Source organism: Schistocerca cancellata, chromosome 1 (genome assembly GCF_023864275.1).
Source record: "Schistocerca cancellata isolate TAMUIC-IGC-003103 chromosome 1, iqSchCanc2.1, whole genome shotgun sequence".
NCBI lineage: Eukaryota > Metazoa > Arthropoda > Insecta > Orthoptera > Acrididae > Schistocerca > Schistocerca cancellata.
In genome coordinates this window covers 761,826,436-761,848,200 of record NC_064626.1, presented here as the reverse complement: position 1 = coordinate 761,848,200, position 21,765 = coordinate 761,826,436, and the positions used below count along the sequence as shown (strand labels likewise).

At 37.2% G+C, this 21,765-nt stretch overlaps 1 protein-coding gene across 7 annotated transcripts in view; it reads left to right on the top strand.

Annotated features, from left to right (window-relative positions):
- The window catches only part of LOC126186509 (ATP-binding cassette sub-family C member 5-like), a 532,505-nt gene that overhangs the window by 49,613 nt on the left and 461,127 nt on the right, over positions 1 to 21,765 (top strand). For 6 of the 7 annotated variants that reach the window (XM_049928221.1, XM_049928220.1, XM_049928219.1 and 3 more), the window contains exons 1-2: positions 12,243 to 12,366; positions 14,058 to 14,192. In XM_049928221.1, coding sequence (XP_049784178.1) covers positions 14,071 to 14,192 — 122 coding nt within the window. In that variant the 5' untranslated portion in view covers positions 12,243 to 12,366; positions 14,058 to 14,070. Of the gene's footprint in view, positions 1 to 12,242; positions 12,367 to 14,057; positions 14,193 to 21,765 lie in introns of those variants that run through there. The other variant, XM_049928217.1, reaches the window with a different exon arrangement.

Below are 21,765 nucleotides of genomic sequence, written 5' to 3'. Positions count from 1 at the left end.
TGTGGTTGCTGGAAGATTATCTTCACTTTGGAAGTCATTGTAAAGTGCATGTTATAGAAAACTTCCAAAGTACCACACATGAAACAGTCTAGTCAGATTCTTACAAAGAATAGGTCCATTTAATCTGATCTTATTTAGACTATCCCCGATTGAGCATTATACAAAAAGATTCAAAACACAGGGTGTTTCAAAAAGAACGATCTGATTTCAAAACTCCATATTTGTTGATAAAAGCATAGTACAAACATAGGATGAATGTGAAATACTCACAAAATCTTAAAATTTTGGGTATGCTATCACAAATGCTCTGTGTGTCCAGCAGCATCAGTATGAACAACTCTTAGATGAGAGCTGAATTCACCATAAACTTGACGCAGCGTATCTGCTTTTACGGAAGTTATGGCGGCTGTTAGTTTTTCTTCACTTCTTCTTTGTCATGAGGTAAAGGGGAGGTGAACCCACTTTCCTTCACATATCCCCACAAGAAAAAATTACATGGAGTCATGTCTGATGATTTTGGAGGCCAGGAATGCTGGACAGTGTCTTGGAGTCCCATGTGCACTATCCAGCATTGAGGCGGAGTCTCATTGAGAGACTGATGTACGTTGTTGTGCCAGTGTGGTGTAGCTCCATACTGTTGGAAAATGAAGTCATCGGAGTTCTCCTGAAGTTGTGGAAAAAGCCAATTCTGCAGCATTTGAAGGTAGCTCATTTTAGTCACTGTGTTTTCCTAAAAAAAGAAGGGACTGTACTCTTTTTTTCATGAGAAATAGCACAAAAATGTTCACTTTAGGTGAGTCTCTTTCATGATCAATAATGTCATGAGGATTCTCGAGTCCCCATATGTACACAGTGTGTCAGTTTATTTTGCAACTAATATGAAATGTTGGTTCATTGCTGACAATCAACTGTGGTAAAAACGTCTTGTCTTCCATGTCCTCTAGCAGAACTATGCTGTAGTCAACCTGTTTCCTTTTATTACCAACCCAAGGAGCTTGCACTAATTGTAGTCTTATGGTTTATAGGACAAACAATGCCTTAACAGCCGTCAGACAGTCGTATGAGGCGTTACCAGTTCTGTGCTTGGGTGATGAGTAGACTTTCGTGGACTCCACTCAAACGTTTGCCGAATTCTCTCCACCATGTCATCAGAAGTGGGAGATTGATCTGGACTCTTATCTTTGCACAAGCATGCTGTCTCCTCAAATTGGTGACAACAATGACGAATATTTTTGGGTGCAGGTGATGAGTGCTAAAATTCTGATGAAAAATATCTGGACCAAAATCACTGACTCACTCTTTGCAAACTGCAGCACACAAAATGCCTCCTGTTGAGCAGACACCATCTTATTTCTGACTGACTGCAAACAGAAGAAGCATTGACTAACATCTAATGGCGATTTTGTTAAATTATGGGCCACACTCTTTCAAATCACACATATTTCCTTGCCAGTATATCCCATGTTTTATAATTATTACCATTTAAAATTAAGTCATTCTTTTTGAAGCACCTTGTGTTATTAGGTTTCTTGATGACAACCAATTCTTGAAATCTGGTCAGTAAGTTACTCTAATATACACAAAACGGAATGAAAGACAATCAAACTAAAAATTATGAAAAGAATATCTGTAAAGAAGAATGCAAGTAAAAATTCTCATCTGAGATGTGTTGCATAATTGGGGATCACTGCAGGGAATTCCATTCATAACACCCTTGGACTCATGTTGATGTGGATGTTGTGCCGTCCCATAGGTGCAACCACAATGGAGGGGTATCTGTTGAGAGCCCAGACAAATGTGTGGTTCCAGAAGAGGGGCAGCAGCCTTTTCAGTAGTTGCAGGGGCAACAGTCTGGATGATTGACTGATCTGGCCTTGTAACACTAACCAAAACGGCCTTGCTGTGCTGGTACTGTGAACGGCTGAAAGCAAGGGGAAACTACAGCCATAATTTTTCCCGAGGGCATGCAGCTTTACTGTATGGTTAAATGATGATGGCGTCCTCTTGGGTAAAATATTCCAGAGGTAAAATAGTCCCCCATTCAGATCTCCGGGCGGGGACTACTCAAGAGGACGTCGTTATCAGGAGAAAGAAAACTGGTGTTCTTCGGATCGGAGCGTGGAATGTCAGATCCCTTAATTGAGCAGGTAGGTTAGAAAATTTAAAAAGGGAAATGGATAGGTTAAAGTTAGATATAGTGGGAATTAGTGAAGTTCGGTGGCAGGAGGAACAAGACTTTTGGTCAGATGAATACAGGGCTAATAAATACAAAATCGAATAGAGGTAATGCAGGATTAGGTTTAATAATGAATAAAAACATAGGAGTGCTGGTAAGCTACTACAAACAGTATAGTGAACGCATTATTGTGGCTAAGATAGACACAAAGCCCATGCCTACTACAGTAGTACAAGTTTATATGCCAACTAGCTCAGCAGGGGATGAAGAAATTGATGAAATGTATGATGAGATAAAAGAATTTATTCAGATAGTGAAGGGAGACGAAAATTTAATAGTCATGGGTGACTGGAATTCGAGAGTAGGAAAAGGGAGAGAAGGAAACATAGTAGCTGAATATGGATTGGGGTTAAGAAATGAAAGAGGAAGCCGTCTGGTAGAGCATAACTTAATCATAGCCAACACTTGGTTCAAGAATCATAAAAGAAGGTTGTATGCATGGAAGAATCCTGGAGATACTAGAAGGTATCAGATAGATTATATAATGGTAAGACAGAGATTTAGGAACGAGGTTTTAAATTGTAAGACATTTCCAGGGGCAGATGTGTACTCTGACCACAATCTATTGGTTATGAACTGTAGATTAAAACTGAAGAAACTGCAAAAAGGTGGGAATTTAAGGAGATGGGACCTGGATAAACTGAATAAACCAGAGGTTGTACAGAGTTTCAGGAAGAGCATAAGGGAACAATTGACAGGAATGGGGGAAAGAAATGCAGTAGAAGAAGAATGGGTAGCTCTGAGGGATGAAGTAGTGAAGGCAGCAGAGGATCAAGTAGGTAAAAAGACGTGGGCTAGTAGAAATCCTTGGGTAACAGAAGAAATATTGAATTTAATTGATGAAAGGAGAAAATATAAAAATGCAGTAAATGAAACAGGCAAAAAGGAATACAAACGTCTCAAAAATGAGATCGATAGGAAGTGCAAAATGGCTAAGCAGGGATGGCGAGAGGACAAATGTAAGGATAAAGAGGCTTATCTTACTAGGGGCAAGATAGATACTGCCTACAGGAAAATTAAAGAGACCTTTGGAGAAAAGAGAGCCACTTGTATGAATATCAAGAGCTCAGATGGAAACCCAGTTCTAAGCAAAGATGGGAAAGCAGAAAGGTGGAAGGAGTATATAGAAGGTGTATACAAGGGTGATGTACTTGAGGACAATATTATAGAAATGGAAGAGGATGTAGATGAAGATGAAATGGGAGATACAATACTGCGTGAAGAGTTTGACAGAGCACTGAAAGACCTGAGTCAAAACAAGGCACCGGGAGTAGACGACATTCCATTAGAACTACTGACGGCCTAGGGAGAGTCGGTCCTGGCAAAACTCTACCATCTGGTGAGGAAGATGTATGAGACAGGCGAAATACCCTCAGACTTCAGGAAGAATACAATAATTCCAATCCCAAAGAAAGCAGGTGTTGACAGATGTGAAAATTACCAAACTATCAGTTTAATAAGTCACAGCTGCAAAATACTAATGCGCATTCTTTACAGACGAATGGAAAAACTGGTAGAAGCCAACCTCGTGGAAGATCAGTTTGGATTCCGAAGAAATGTTGGAACAGGTGAGGCCATGCTGCCCTTACGACTTACCTTAGAAGAAAGATTAAGGCAAGGCAAACCTACGTTTCTAGCATTTGTAGACTTAGAGAAAGCTTTTGACAATGTTGACTGGAATACTCTCTTTCAAATTCTGAAGGTGTCAGGGGCAAAATACAGGGAGCGAAAGGCTATTTACAATTTGCACAGAAACCAGATGGCAGTTATAAGAGTCGAGGGGCATGAAAGGGAGGCAGTGGTTGGGAAGGGAGTGAGTGTAGCCTCTCCCCGATGTTATTCAATCTGTATATTGAGCAAGCAGTAAATGAAACAAAAGAAAAATTCGGAGTAGGAATTAAAATCCATGGAGAAGAAATAAAAACTTTAAGGTTCGCCAATGACATTGTAATTCTGTCAGAGACAGCCAAGGACTTGGGAGAGCAGTTGAATGGAATGGACAGTGTCTTGAAAAGAGGATATAAGATGAACATCAACAGAAGCAAAACGAGGATATTGAAATGTAGTTGAATTAAGTTGGGTGATGCTGAGGGAATTAGATTAGGAAATGAGACACTTAAAGTAGTAAAGGAATTTTGCTACTTGGGGAGCAAAATAACCGATGATGGTCGAAGTAGAGAGGACATAAAATGTAGACTGGCAATGGCAAGGAAAATGTTTCTGAAGAAGAGAAATTTGTTAACATCGAGTATAGATTAAGTGTCAGGAAGTTGTTTCTGAAAGTATTTGTATGGAGTGGAGCCATGTATGGAAGTGAAACATGGATGATAAATAGTTTGGACAAGAAGAGAATAGAAGCTTTCGAAATGTGGTGCTATAGAAGAATGCTGAAGATTAGATGGGTAGATCACATAACTAATGAGGAGGATTTGAACGAAATTGGGGAGAAGAGGAGTTTGTGGCACAATTTGACAAGAAGAGGGAACCGGTTGGTAGGACATGTTCTGAGGCATCAGGGGATCACAAATTTAGCATTGGATGGCAGTTTGGAGGGTAAAAATCGTAGAGGGAGACCAAGAGATGGATACACTAAGCAGATTCAGAAGGATGTAGGTTGCACTAAGTACTGGGAGATGAAGAAGCTTGCACAGGATATAGTAGCATGGAGAGCTGCATCAAACCAGTCTCAGGACTGAAGACCACAACAACAACAACAACAGCACTTAAATAACAATATGTTCTGCTTTTATATTTGCTGCATTACATTCCACACAATGATGTGCTTTTAGCTGACTCCATCTGACATCTTGCACATTGAACCTGGTTAAAATATGGTTGATTTGTGTGTGGAGTCAGCCACACAATGATAGGAGAAGGTGTGACTCTTGTTTGTGCATCAGCCAGCAGAGGTGATGCAGGGCATGACAGTGGCGCCAGGGATCCTGGGCGATACTGCATGGGCACTGGTATGAATGAAATTAGAATAGAATAGAACCTTTATTGTCACATGACATGTTATATACAATCATTTGATTGAAACATTGGTGTCTCGTCAATGAATAATTCTATGCCTATCTAAGTATACCTTAAAACAAGATGCTCCCAGAAGCACATTACAACATAAAAAGATAAATACATGTTAGATTTCTTCCTGTTTCTTAAAATTTTCCACAGTGGTTTAAAATCTTTCTTTTTAAGTATTTTTCATGTTTGTTTCTCCAGTTTATAAATATGGACTTACGTAATAAGAGCACATACTTCCATAAAAGGAATATACATTTAGATATTTAGATATATAATTTACATGATAGATAGTTTGTAAGTATGGACACATATAAAAAGAACATATACCTCCACTAAAAGAGTACATGAGCATTCACACACAATATAATATAGAAGAAACAGAAAAACAAAACAAAAGTAATATCTTCCTTGCTTATATAATTATCCACACTGTAGTAATATTTGCTTTTTAAATATTTTTCAGTGTTTGCACCTGTGCATTCTAGATTACAGTCCTTGAATTGAATGCATTTTATTGCTAAGCTTCAAAGCCATGTACTCATAATAAGGAGTATTTTCAAATAATGTTGGTATGTGGCAAGGTAACATATAATCTTGTTTGTGCCTTGTTTCATACACATATGTAAACGAATTTCCTTCAAAAAGATCTGGGTTTTTTAGATCAAAGAGAAGTGTTTCATGTATAAGTCAAGGCTTGCAAATAAAGGTTTGCATGATTGTCTGTTGTTTGTTCCAGTCACAGCTCTGATAATTTTTTCTGTAGCTTGAACACTCAGCCAGGCTTCTGTTTTCAACACCCAAAAAAATTATGTCGTATCATACAACTGATATAACATGTGCATGACATACAATTTTCATAATGGCTAAATAAGTCACTTTATTTAGAACCGTCATTGTGTAAACAAAACTATTTAACCATTCAGTAAGCAGCCCACATGCTCAGACCATGACAAGTTTTTGTTTATGGTCACACCAAAAAATTTAACAGATTCTGTAGTGATCTGTTTTCTGCTTTCATAACGTAACTGTGTTATATATTCAACAGTTTGGTTGGTCCTGAAGTGTACAATTTGTGTTCTTGTTAGGATTAGTTTCATAGCATTGTTATATATCCAATATTCTAGTTCTTGAAGAGTTTGTTTCATTTTCTGTGCTAATTCTTCAGTGTTTTTACTGCAGACTACTGCTGTTGAATCATTTGCATACAGAACCGTATCTGAAGTTACCTTACCTGGCGTGTCATTTATATAATGTAGAAATAGTAACACCTCGTATGTACTCCTGGGGTACACCTGCTTGTATTTCCTTCCAACTACAGCAGGCATTCTCGCCCTTAAGTTGTATACCAGGTGTAGAAGTGTGAAACCGGAAATTCCCTATAGATATATATTCTGCGTAGGGCCTGTGAGACTACATCTGCAGTGCCATTTGCTTCCTGTAACAGCTGACAATGAATGTCAACACACAGTAACCCAAGTTCTATACATTGGTGTCTGTTTCGAACCCATAAACGTGTTGATTTTTGTGCCTACGAACTACGATCTGCAGAAGGCATTGGTTTTCTGTTACCATTTGAAGAAAACTGCTGCAGAATTGAATTGAATACTTGTCAAAGCTTTCAGCGAACATGCTCTTGGTTCGAGTGGTTCAAAAAATTCAAAAGTGGTTATTGTGATGCAAAAACCGACAAGCACAGGAAACCACCAAAAAAGTTTGAACACGATGAATTGGAGGCCTTATTTGATGAAGGTGATACTATAACTCAACAGAAACTTTAGGAGCAATTGAATGTGACACAGGAAGCCATTTCTGTCCGATTGAAAGCTAGGGTACAGAAAGTGGGAAGATGGGTTCCGTATGAACTGAATGAAAGACAGCAAGCAAACTGAAAGACCACTTGTGAAATGCTGCTCGCCAGATACAAAAGGAAGTTGTTTCTCCATCAAATAGTGACAGATGATGAAAACTGGATACATTTTGAGAATCCTATGCATCTTAAATCATGGATGTATCTAGGCAAACCATCAACATCCACTGCAAGACCAAATCACTTTGGAAAGAAGGCAGTGCTGTATGTTTGGTGGGATCAGAAGGGTGTCATCTATTATGATCTACTAAAACCTGGTGAAACCATTACTGATCACTACCAACAGCAAATGATTGATTTAAATGGAGCATTACATGAAAAACAACCGGAATATGGAAAAAGGCCACACTCATATTGCTCCATGATAACACCCCATCACAGACAGCAAAATGGGTCAGGGAAATGATCGAGGCATTCAGTTGGGAAATACTAGGGCATGTGGCTTACTCTTCAGACTTGGCTCTCTCTGATTATCATCTGTTTGCATCACTGGGATCCGCTCTCGCTAAACAACACGTCAGTTCATATGAAAATGTACAAAAATGGCTTACTGACTGGCTCATTTCAAAAGAAGATTTTTTTTTTATTGCCCATGCGACATTCATAGCCTGCTAGAGAGGTGGGAGAAATTTTGAATAAAGTACTGTTTATGAGTTTCAAACAACAGATGTGTAATTATTGCAACCAAATTCTAGTTGCATACTTCTACATCTGGCAACTACCCTCTGTTTCCTATTTTTGAGATAAGATGTGAACCAACTGAAAGATTTTTCATGGAAGCCATAAGAAGCTAATTTGAGGAGCAGCTGCTTGTGGTTTATCATATCAAATACCGTACTGAGCTCACAAAAAATACTGGGTACACTCTCCTTCTTATCAAGGCATTTGCTTGTTTTAGTGATTAGTTCATTAATATCACGCACGACACTTTGGCCCTTCCTAAACCCATACTGATTATTAAGAAGAATGTTATGTTTTTTGTTGCATTTTTCTAATTGTTTACACACTATTTGCTCAAATATTTTAGAAATAATTGGTAGTATTGATACTGGGTGAAAATTTCCTATCTCCTCTTGTCTGCCCTTCTTGTGGATAGATCAAACATCTGCATACTTCAGCCTGTCCAGAAAGCAGCCTTCATCAAACAATTGATTCATTATGTCACAGAGTTTGCAACTTCACTCAGGCTTGTACACAACCTTTTATCATGACTCGTCTGCAAAAGGGGTTCGGTTGTGCACAGTTGCATTCGTGCGCTATATTGAGTAAATAGCCAGCCTAAGTACAGCAGTGAATGAATTCAAGTATTTGTCTAAATCATGATCATTCACAAATGATTTACACCGACAACAGTTTAGAATGAAAACGTTTTTATTTCACTAAATCACATCCACAAAACAAACTGATGGCCACGTAATACCATGTCGACGCCTCTTAGCCGCACTGACCTTACCCCACCAACGGACCACGATCAAAAGACCCTGACCTTTGTCCCCTATCCTCTGTCCTGTATCCAGTCATGTGGCACTACATTAGTCAAATATATTATTTCTAAACATGGCCAACATTTGTTTACAATGATACAATATTAAAATACGTAAAACTCAATACCTTATATTATTTTGTAGACAATCATCAGATTATTTACATATTTAAGGGCACTCCACCTCTTTGGCAGTTTCACCCCTCTTCTTTTGTTTAATCACGTCTTTGCCTAAATGGTGTGGCATACGAAATACTCATTTTGCTCTACATAGATCGAAAACTGAACAGTACCTTCACAATAAAAGACAATAACTTATTATGCAGAGGTTCTCAAACATCCTTACAATTTAATTTTTATATAAAACATGTTCTTTAATGTTCAAAATATTATCCCTGCTACTATGCTTTAAATTTGAGTTTTGAACTATTTTGAAGAGCTCTTATGTTTATGGAGTACTCCTATTTCAGTGATCAGATACCCAGCAAATCCAGTGATTAGCAAGACAAGCACACCTTACATTAGTAACATATGTACCAAGTTATGGAATGAGACATAGGCAATTTTGTAACTAAGTAATTCAATGTGAAACTGTTATATGCTGTCTCCTCTCTTTATCAAGAAGGTGACTCCATAAATATATTGACTTGTGCTTGCTACACCCCCAACTGTTCTTCCCCAGTAAACATTACCACATCCAGGAAATTAGTTATACTATTACAGTATCCTGTTTAACCTCACAAGTTGGGGGCAGTATTATCACTTCCTGCCTTTATCATTTTTGTCGGAATTTCATCCCAGCCTGCAGATTTGAGATTTTTTAGGGATTTTATAATGTTAGTTGCTTCATAGCAGGATACATGAGTAAATTTGAATTCTCTTAATCTGTATCACATTATATTGGGACCTATGTGTGGAGGAGAGAGAACATCAATTATGTTACAATTTATAAAACACCTGTTGAATTCTTTGCATGTATGTCTGGAGTTGGTAATCATTCCCCCATCTATTTCTAATTTAGGGTTAAAACTTTTTGTTCCTGAGCATCTCTTTCAATCTTGACAATCTGCCATACAGCTTTTGATTTATTTATGCCATCTGATACATATTAACTGTTAGCCATTTAGCTGACAAACTATTAAATGTTTGCCATTTAGCTGACAAACTATTAAATGTTTGCCATTTAGCTGACAAACTCTAGATCATGTTTGTTCTTTGCTTTCATGTGCAATTTCCTCTTTCTAATACTAGAGATCCTGATGCCTTCAGTTATCCACAAGTCCCCCCCCCCCCACCCCCCCACCCCACCCCACCAGTCACAAGCTGTCATGTCATGAAGGGGAAACATTAATTGAAAACAGTCATGAGTTCTGATACAAAACCACTGTAGTTTGTGTTTACTGAATACCGCCTGCTGAACGATGAGGAAGTTTCATTTAGTCTTGAGACAAATGTATCCACATTTTGTTGGCAAGTTCCTGACTCATTTTGCTGTTACAGTGTTATCTAAATTTGGCAATGAGGTAAACAAGGGCTGAGCCGTCAGACATCCCTAATTTTAAGATAAATTTTTCTGTAGCACTACATTATCTATGCACGTTGCAGAAGATGCTGTTATTCTAGTGTACTGACTAAAGTTTAATGTTAAGCCATTTGTAGATAACATGTCCTTTAGAGAAACGGCAAACCTGTCATCAGCTCTTACATTTATGTTGAAGTGAGCACAAATTATGATCTTTTTAAATAATTTTTCTAGCTGCAACCTAAACAGCAAGATTTCAAATTTGTCTAGAAATGCACATCTAGTTAAATAGTCAGGAGTATGATGTATGCTCTTAATTAATACGCTGTATTCCAAAAGTTCAATGAAGCAGCTTTCAAATAATAGCTCCTCATTCAAGCAGTTAAAAGTCTGTGTGACTTCAAAGCTTAGTGATTCTTCTACTAGAATGCAGGATCCACCAAAATCATTTTTTCTACAAGAACTCACTGCTAAATTGTAACCTTAAAGTGAGCTTATCAAATTTATATTTTCACTTTTAATCCAGTGTTTGTTTAAACATATAATTTTTACAGAACATATGTTCTCCGAAATTTGTTCATGACTCCTACTGATAATCCGTCTATATTAAGATGCATTATTAAATTATTATGAACTAAATCAAACAGGTAATCATTAACTGGTCATCGAATGTGTCACCTGCACTAGTCTTTAATTCTAAATTGCATTCAATTATTTTGTTTCACGTGGACCAAATTCCATGAGAATTGGTGTACTCTGTTAGTTTTCCTGTGAAGGAGTACCAAGCACAATAACAGACTTATTTCTATTTTTGTTGATGAGAGAGATCTCTTCAAGAGCATTGCTTATGTTAGAAGCTGGCATCCTTTGACCGTATTTGTTGAGATACATTCCATGGTGTGTGAAACAGTTTCTTTCATAGTTACTAATTTCTACAACCTTAACATTCACAAATTTGGTGCAGAAGCTTTTCAGCTTCAAATTAGTATATCTAAGATAATGGTGAGTCATACCTTAGTGGCAATGCTGTTACAATGACATTGGTGAAATGCAGGAACCCATGCACTTTAAACAATTTCTTAATAAAGACACAAGCTCCATTCTTGTAGACGCTATTAGCACCCCTTACGAGCACAGCACAATCAGTCCTTGAGAAATCAGAACATTCTTCATTAACATTCACCATTATACTACCAAAATTTGCTCCAGGTTTTATGATGTCAGAAACTTGAACACCATCATTCACATTGTTTATGAATAATTCTGGAATTTTTCGTGCATGGCTACCAACAAATAGTTTCACTTTCTTCTTTTGTAGCCTTTTTTCCACCGCTGAGCCATGGACCTTCCATTGCCAAGCACAACTACATTCTTCCAGTGATAAGTGTTCACTGCAGTGTTTATATGTTTCCTTTTTGGCAGATTCAGAATTTTAAATGTTCCGTGAATGGCTGAATCACAAAAGAATCCAAAGAAGGAGAAGCGTTATTTTCATAATAGCTTCAAACTTCATTGACAGTTGTGATTATTTTATTTTCAGATTTGGTGGATATAATTGAGAATTCTTTATCAACTAACCATACAAGCTGCATAGCAGCAGGTATGGCTTATAATTTTAATGAATTTGAAATAATTAAGTATGATACCATTTTAACAAAAGAAGTTCATCATTACACCTGAGACATGTACAAGGTTTGAACTAGTACTGCTGTGCTTTAATATTGGCTTGATGTTTCCACAATTATCTAATGAATTTCTTTGCATCCTGAAGATATGCTTCAGTGTTTTGTTTTCCACCTTATTGTATGGGCATAGGATCTTTTCGCTGATGTTTCTTGCTTATTAATTGTATTTGTGTTCCATAGAGTTGATGGTGCTTATTGCAGAGAAACAATATTTTGTTAATTCACATCAAATAGAATAAAGTGGACATTTAAATAAAAAAATATTTGGAATGAATTGTAGTTTATGTATAGGATGTAGGGTTCACAGAATGATGGGATGCTATGATAGATATTGTGTTTGTGTGGTCATAATTGAGAAGATAATCCACAGTTTTTTTTATTATTTGGAGATTTCACTGCTGAGTCATGATTTGTTTTTTGTTTTTCAAAATTCTCTGGGAACCTTGAAAAGCGATATACATTAAGCTGAAGCTCATCACATGTACCTAAGAAGAATTAGCTGGGGAATGTAAAATTACAGTACCAGTCAATATTTGACTCTTTTTCTGAGTAAGTTGGCTTGTTCAGTGCCTGTATTTTTCTAGAAGGTTCTTGCATGGGTTACATGCCATTTTTGATTAAGTAAAGACTTAAAAGATGTATTACAATGAAGTGTGTAATGCTTGTGTCTGTTAATGTATGACAAGAAGGATGTGATTATCCATGTCAGGATGTTGCATATACCACTCTTGCCATGTGAAAGATCTTTTTTTTTCATATTTTGCACAGTAAATAATTTTTATACCTGCATAGTTTGTTCATTGCATGTTATTTGCAAACTAACTAGGCTTGTTGTTATCAGTGCGAAATGCAGCATGACATCCTGGCCACATTGAATGCTCCAAGAAACCACAAGTACATTTCTGTAAGAAATGTTATGTAAAAAGAGGCCTTTTACCTGATGACAATTGTGTAACTGTTGAAGTGTGCCACAGATAAAATAAAAACTTGTGACTGATGCAGATATTATTATATTTTCATTCAGATTAGCAGTCACAGTCATCAGAACATAATCCTGATGGATGAAATGATCATCAGACTCATGTTCACACAGTACGTAGATGTGCCAAAAATCTTCACAGGGTACTTAACGGAACTGGGTGTTAGCACTGTGTTGCTATTCCTGCACTGTTTGTTGAACTTTTTTCATGCAAAATTTGTGCACAGGACAGCCAACCAATTTCATCAAATCTATTAAAAACTTGGGGAAAAGGAATTATTTGGAATTTGACTAGTAACAAATGCTGATGGTGTTCTTTAGCAGATGAAGGAGCAGTGCCATCACAGAAGCTGTAAACATGCACTATGTAGTGAAAACTATGTCTGTACTGTGTGCCTTGGCTGAGTTTCCATGTTTTATCACCATTATCTATTATCTTCTTTTTTTAACCACACTAGCACTATAATATAAACATTGTAGGTGCTAACACTACAGTTCTAACACACCCAAAAGGATTTGAGAAAGCTATAAAATTACAAGGACACAAAATGGCTGACCAGTACCTACCTTTAGTTGGCAAAATTGAAGGACTGCTTATAGACATATTTGAAAGTACAAAAACTATCCTATCCTTTAGAACAGTTAATTCCTTCCTCAGAGAGGAAAGAGGGGTAGAAAGTAGGGGCAGATCATTCAGACCTCAAGATTACCAGGAGCCACGTATTGGGAGGATGAGACTAGCATTCTTCTTTATGTTCTCTTCTGTCATATTACTTTCATACGTAATAAAATATCTTTTTCCTTAGCTAAGGTACATGCTTACATTATTTCTTTCAGCTCTCGTTCTAGCCTCTCCATTCAGTCTGCTTCCTCTTCATAGTGCAACCATGTCTCACCGTTCATTCTCTACAGAGTATGACTGTGTGTGTGTGTGTGTGTGTGTGTGTGTGTGTGTGTGTGTGTGTGTGTGTGTGTGTGTGCGCGCGCGCTCTCTCTCATTTCTGTTTAAGTGAGAATTTCTGTTTTTAGACCATTAAAAATATTACACCATGCATTATCCATTCATGTGAGGACAGGAATGAACTTGCAGTCTACATTTCCCCTAACAGCTGAAAAATAACTGGGTAATATGAAACTTGTACTATTGTAAATCTTGTGTGTTGTAGGTGCATGTGTGTGTGTGTGTGTGTGTGTGTGCGTGGGTGTGGGTGGGTGGATGGGTGATTAAACATTTATAATTCATGAATTTTTGTTGTTACAGTAAAAGAGCATAAATGGCAAATAGTGGGGATTTTAGAAAGATCCCCTTGAATGAAGTTTCTCGTGTTCCCGAAATTCAGCCAAATCATCTCTCTGCTAGTCAAGATAAAAGAAGTGATGGAAATGAGGAAGAATTGTAAGTCTTAGTTTTACTGTAATTTGTCTGTTTAGTGTCATCACTTACATCACAGATAACTATTAATCTTTAATTAATGCACTAATTAGGTATTGAGTCATTTTGTGACAAAATTCAAGATAAGATGAGGCATATTATTTTCAGAATACAGAAGTGTATTATAAGAATTATAGCTGGTGTTAATTTTAGAACATCCTGCTAAGGCCTCTCCAAAGAACTGGGTAGTTTGACAACTACTTTGCAATTATATTTGTTAATGTCCGTTGTCATTACCAATATTTCTCTTTTCATAAACGGTAGGGAAAGGCACTAAGACCAAAATTAACTTCTACAAAGACTTCGAACGTATAACATTGGTACAGAAACAAGCTAAATACATGGGTACAGATATATTCAACAGCCTACTAGAACAAATTAAATTTTAGGTAGATAGTGTAGCAGAGTTTTGGGTTGACTTAAAGAACCTCCTTTTGGACAACTCCTTCACTCCACTGAAGAGTATCTCCACAAAAACCTTAGATTTAAAGTTTTAGGTTAACTGGAAGCTACAATTGTCATTGTAATACAGTAATGTAATGTTATTTTATGGTTGTGCACTTAAATTAAATTAAATATTCATCTTTGATTCCTTTCCTCGCCGCAGAGACTACTCGCCATGGGATCTGTGGAATATGACTTTCTTTTTTTTTTTAGCAGTTAGTTTAACTCTCGTCTTGGAAGTAACATCCTTATCAATACAGTGTGTCTCTCCCATGAGCTGTCAAGCACATCTCCAGTTTTCGGCAGATATCTGCAATTTCATGTTTTCAGAGCATAGCTGGAGTCAGCCCAAACACACACCACTCATCTGTCTTTCATGCAACACCCAGTGTCAGTGGAAAGCATAAGTTTGTTTCATGTTAAAAACAAAATTATTTTTAAAGACAAATTTTACACACCCATTAGATAAAGCATTCCCACTTTAGTGTAGTGTGGTACTTGTTTCATCGATATGTATTAGCAGAGCAGAAAAACATAATGACTAACCATATAATGTAATTAGATGGGTAAAAAATTCTGCTTACCAAGTGCCAGCAGGAGAATACACATATAAAAGAAAGATTTCATGTTTGCGAACTTTTGGAGACAGTGGCTTCTTCTTCTGCTCAAAGGGCTGAAGAGGAAGGAAGAGGGGTGAAGGTAAAAGACTGGAGATGTTTAGGAAAAGGGGTGGAGTTCAGAAAAGACACTCAGAACCCTGGGTCAGGGGAGACTTACCAAACAGGATGAGAAGGAAAGACTGATTGTTGGGGATTGCACAAGATGAGATTTGAAAACCGTATAGCTTAAAGTTTGAAGATAGGGTAAGATGCAAGAGAGAGATTACTTAGCTTTTCACTCTTATTAACTCATGCACAATATTTTAGTGGTACATTATCTTGTCGAAAAATGATTATTTTCGTTGTTATAATGAATAACCAGTACTCCAACAGTGACAAAGTAGCACTACTGCATGATGGTAGAAGTCAGCATGGGCCAGAGTGGTGCTTTTGCTGCTGGAGTACTGGTTAGTCTTTGTGTTTTACTGTCCCTGTTAATACATGTCAATAAAACAAATATCGACCGCTTTAAAAATAATTTTGTTTGTAATGGGAAACAAACCAACACTTTTTGTCAGCATTGTGTATCATATGAAAGGCTTGGTGAGCAATATTTGTTTGGACCAGCACCAGCTACACATTAAAAAAGTGAAATTGCAAATATCACATGAAACACCAAAAAAAAAAAAAAAAAAAAAAAAAAAAATGCACCTGATGACTTAAGAGAGACACCTGATATAACATTAATGATATATAGCAATAGTGTACATCACCTATTCAAAATACATATGCACTTTATGTTCTATTTACATGACAATGCAGGTCCTAGAAATGTGTTGTCGATGATAATGATTGTCACCACCTCTTGAGTAACGACATTGTTGATGTTTCGTTTGTATTATGAACTAGCATTATTTGAGTGAAGGGTGATAATGTATTTGTGGAGATTTTTCTAATGTCTGATTAATGGAAGCAATGATGCAGCAAGAAGCTTTGCCTGGAAGTGGGGTAAACATTTATGAAAACATTTTAACTTTTGATGCAAGCTTTCAGAGAAGATACCCGTGGCTGAACTCTGTATTATAAGTGGTTCTAAACTAGTCATCAGTCAGTTAAATATTATGCTTGACCAATAAGACTCTAGACCTCAGCTGGCGGTGATCACATTCAGAAGACTGATCTCATGCATGCCAACTGTTGTCTATTAGTTTATAGCTTTAGATTGTGACTCAGAACCTGAACATGTTTCAGTTTTCAGCTAAGTTTGTTTCTCATTTGATGACTAAAGACCAATAGGAACATCAAGTGGGCTGTGATAGGAATTGCTGGAAAAAGCTGCTGTTGTGGTCTTCAGTCTGAAAATTGGTCCGATGGAGCTCTCCGTGCTTGTCTATCCTGTACAAGCCTCTTCATCTCTGCATAACTACCACAGCCTACATCCATTTGAATCTGATTACTGTATTCAAAACTTGATCTTTCTCTGTGACTTTCAGTGTTACAAGGCCAGACCAGTGAAACATCCCGACTATTGCCCTTGCAAGAACAGAAAAAGCAGCTGCCCCTCATCAGGGACCATGGGTTTGTCTGACCTCTCAGTGGATACACCACCAGTGTGGTTGCACCGACAATGCAACTATCTGTATTGTTGAGGCAAGCGAGCCACCACACCTTGGCAGGGACCATGGCTTAGTGGGGGGGGGGGGGGGGGGGGGGGGGCAAGTTAATGACGAAGAAACATTCATGTAAGGGGTCATTGCAAGAGATGAATGTTGAGTTTACAGTTAACACAGTAACACAAAAGTCTAAACATCTCACTGACTTGGTACATGCTTGACCCTGGGCAGCAAAGTGGTCAGAAGATTTTGCTTATGTTTTGCAATGGTCTGTCTCTTTTTTTATATAGTGTTTGTAGGTGACATCTTGACAATGCAGAAAGAGAGAAAACATAACCTTGCCCAAAGATGGTTGTGTCTTTTCTTCCTTTAAGGAGGGGAATTGTGTAGTTTTCATTGTTTGTTGGTTTCTTTCATTTCTGGACCATAGCGAACAACCCAACACTCATCCACTGTAATCAGATGGCTGAAAACCTCATCTTTTTTGTCCATGCACATTTTCAACATTTCTATTGTAGATACAGTGTGAAGCTCCCTTTCAAAGAACACTAACGACCTTGGGGCCCATTGACAGACACTTTTGTTGTGTACAGTACCTCATGCACTAAAACCAACACTTCTGACAATTGTGTGAGTGATGATGCACATATCAGACAGCACTTTTATGATGGCCTTTGGTTCCTCCATTAGAGGAGATTGGCTGCTTGCTGGTGCATCTTCCAGATCTGTGTGAGTACAGTGAAACAATATTTTTCAATCAGTCATTATTGGTTTTTCCTCTTGAGCTTACTACAATTTAATTAAAGAGAATTTTACACCAGACGCATTGTGCTTTTATTTATAAAGCATCTTCCATGGTTATTCTGCGAATTGGGTACATATTTTGTACATTTTTGGTTGTTTTAGATCAAAAATGGTGTTTAAGTTGGAGTGCAAGTTACTTACTGTGTTAGTTTACATATTGTCCAAACCAGTGCTTCTTCCGTCCTTGCTAGCAGTGGTTAACATCAAAAGACTTATTTTCACATATGCACCTGGCAATTTTTGGCATTGTGCAGTATTTCTTGTACTGCATTTGGGTTATTTGCGTTTCCCCTTTGTAAATTGAACTGAAGGTATGTGTTTTTCTCACTCTGGACAGTATTTATGTCTATTCATTTGTTTTCATGCAGGTTGTGAATGTTGCCAACCTAGGAAACTACATATTTTTTAAAATTTGTGTGTGTGTGAGTTAATTTAAATTAGTGAAATGTCTTGTATGTTTAGCAGAGATGCGAGAGGAGATTGGTGCTGTAGTTTGCAAAATAACCACAGAAGATGCTTTATAAATAAAAGCAAAATGTGTCTGGTGCAAAATTCTCTTTAATTAAATTTCAGTAAGCTCAAGAAGGGAAACTGATGATAACTGATTCAAACAGCTGCTGCAGAAGATGGCCATGCAAACAAACATAGTATTTTTCAGTTTTCCACAGCCTCACATGCTGGTGAATTATCCTTATGTGCAATACTTTTTCACTGTAAAGTTCCTTCTCCAACTTCAGTTACAAATAAAAAATGACTAATCAGTGAACTGGCAGCCATTTACGTACTACAGCAGCCATCCTTCTTTTCACCACTGCCGTGTTACCAAGTGATTCAAATCAGAAAGAACAGCATGGAACAAGAGAAAACAAGTGACTCTCTCTCTCTCTCTCTCTCTCTCTCTCTCTCTCACACACACACACACACACACACACACACACACACACACACACACACACACACACACACACACACAGTCCCCCGTCCCCCCTCTCTCAGATGTGCAACCTACCTATTTTAAGGAAAGGTTCAAAATGCCATTTTATGTTCCAGGCATATAAAGCAATTCACAAAGCTTTTTATGAAAATTTTCAAGTGCTGTGTTTGTGTTGATAGGTGGGTCCAAATATGAATGGCTCTGTTGGCTGCACCTACGTAGATACCAAAAATAAAAAGAATTGACTATTCCAACTACCAAAAGAGATGTCAGGTTACACAGTGGAACACTTAGCCATGGAAAGAGCTCTAAGTAACTACATGAAAATCCAAGATGAGCATGTTGTAGTAATAATGGACTCACTCTCTGCTTTTCAAACACTAACATCAAGTGGCAAGGATGAAGGGAGCCACTATTTGCCCTACTAAATAGTTGCTGTGTCAGAAGTGTGAAGAAAGAATATCACTTGTATTGACCAAGGGGCATGCTGGGACTATGGGGAATGTGAAGGCCAACTAACTGGCAGAGAACATGACAAAGAATAAAATAAAACAGAATGGCATTCGTGATGGGGATCTCATTGTGGTAGTCTAATACATGGCCAGAAGTGAATGGAACAAATTGTTGGAGACTGAGGATCTACAAAATGGTATCTGGTACAGACAAACAGACATACAGAGCATAAAAGAACTATCTATATAAAACTTCAGTGTGTTTATAAAACATAAAAAGAAACACTTTCTTTATGTGATAAAAATGTCACAGGTGCACCATTTCCACTCTAGGGTTCATGAATGTCTTGATGCTTGTGATGTTCAGAGATTGTCTTCAAACTCCCACATGATGGATACTGTATTAGAGATATTGATGAAAATATTGTCCATTTACATTAATTACAACTGTCATCTACTTGCTTGTCTAACATGCTTGAAAGAACCGGATGTTTCATAAATAATAGCTGCAGCTTCAGACAGTGGGCAATCAGTTCTTCTGGAGTATCTATTGGTGTCTCATACACCAAATGTTTTATCTCCCTCCACAAAAAGAAATCCATAGGGGATCAACAACATCTGTAAAACAACATTCGTCACACAGCAGTTGGAACACCTTCTCTGAGTGTCACTAGCCTCAAAACCTTTGTAGAACACGAACATGAAAATGATGCCCTTGGGACATTTTTGTCATGTTAAAAAAAATGTTTATTTTTATCTTCTCCAAATACTTTAAGATATAGTACAGCTAGTTTTTTTATACCCTGTATAATGAAGACACAATGATACAATGTAAAATGGAATACAAAATGTAACCACAGTAGCAAAGGGAAGAAGCAATGGTTTTTTTGATAACCATTGCTAGATTGAAATTCCACCACAACTTCTATTGACAACAGTTCCATAGAATTCTCATCATAACATCACCACACTGCAACTACTATGACTATGACTATGAGGAGATCCAGAATGTCAGCCACATATCATTTGGCTTTCCTAGACACAGAAAGGAATCAGACTGGGTACTTATAAAAAGCTAGTTAAAATGAAACAAAAATTACCCTTGAATGTGTTGATTCTCATGACATTAGTAAATATAATCATTTATCAATTGCTCATGGAATTCATGCAAAATATTAAACTAATTTGTTAACCTAAGATATGTAGATGTATTGGCCACAGTACTCTTTTAAGTGTTATTGTTGAGGTCAGTGAAATATGATTTAATTATCTAGCAATTTGTGGAAAGGCAGCAAGTTTGAAGGGGATACAAAAATAAAATGAGAATGAAAGCAATGTGCCGTGGCTAACTAATGTGTTCTAATCTTTACTTACACTCCATCCTAAGTATCAAAAACAGTTGAACAGATGTAAAGAACAGAAGCTATCTGTGGGGAAATCAGCATCTGAAAACATACAATATCATTTTTATAAATCTTCTTTAAAGAGTGTCAACAACAACAACATAATTTGTATATTTGAGCTATTGACCAACTACCCGTGGATCAGTTAGTTTATATGATATGTATGTTTTTATATCTTTTGCTTTTATATATCTTTACTTTATAAAGGGTTAACAAAAACTGATCCGAGGAAAATTGTAGTATTTGTTGACTTCACTGAAAGTTATTCTGAAACATCTTGTCGCCAACAAGATCATTAGAGAGACTGCTTGAATAGGGGAAAGGCAGATGGGGAAATTGCTCATGTGTTTTCAAGGAATTGCCATAAGTATTTCATGGAAATCAGAGAAAACCTAAAAATGGATGGTAGGACAGGGATTTGAATTGCCAACTCCCCCAAGGAAAGTCCAGTGCGTTACAACTGTGCCACCTGGCTCGATGCATTAGGGAACGCTTCCTATCACAGACTGGAATTTCTCTCTCTATAATATCCAGCCCATATCACTAAGCTTAGATTGGAGAAAGATTTACTGCTTTTAATATAGCATTTAAATTCTTCATAATTTTCAGTACCAAAGATTGAAGAACCCTTTATAAATTGTCCCATAAAAGATAAATTGATTTAATTACACATGAGAGAGGAAGTTTGTTAATGTTCCATGTTTTTAAAGGTGTAAATATTGTAATTTCCAATAAGAGTGAATTTCAAACATGTTCAGTTACTAGATACTCTGAAGTGAATGATGAGGTCAAAGTCAAATAGGTGGAAACATTCCCTCGAAATGCGTGAGCTATTTTGTTGGACGGGGGTGACTGACTGAGAGAGCCTAGTGGTGGCAAATACTGTGGCACTGCAAGGATTTTAACAGTCTATGTGGGATGCTATTTCTTGTCTACATTAAAAACTATTGTGTGAGATGAAAAATCCTTAACATATACATGAAGAGGGATGCAGTATTATCCCTACTGTTTGTGTCTCACACCATTATGGACAGTAATGAATACCAACATTGAGATGAGTAGCAAGGCATATTTCTACTGGCTCTTGAATGAAATATTTGGTATGTTTTGGTACTTTTTGTGTTTTGTCAAATTTGCATTCTCCTCCTGATATGCACTGTTAACAATGTCCTGTGGATGAAATTTCTGTCTAAAAATAATATGCTGTGACTTTCCACTTGGCCAAGTGTAATTTGGCATATTAGTAAATTTGCAAAAGTTTCTTCAGAAGAGAAGTTGCAAACATGTG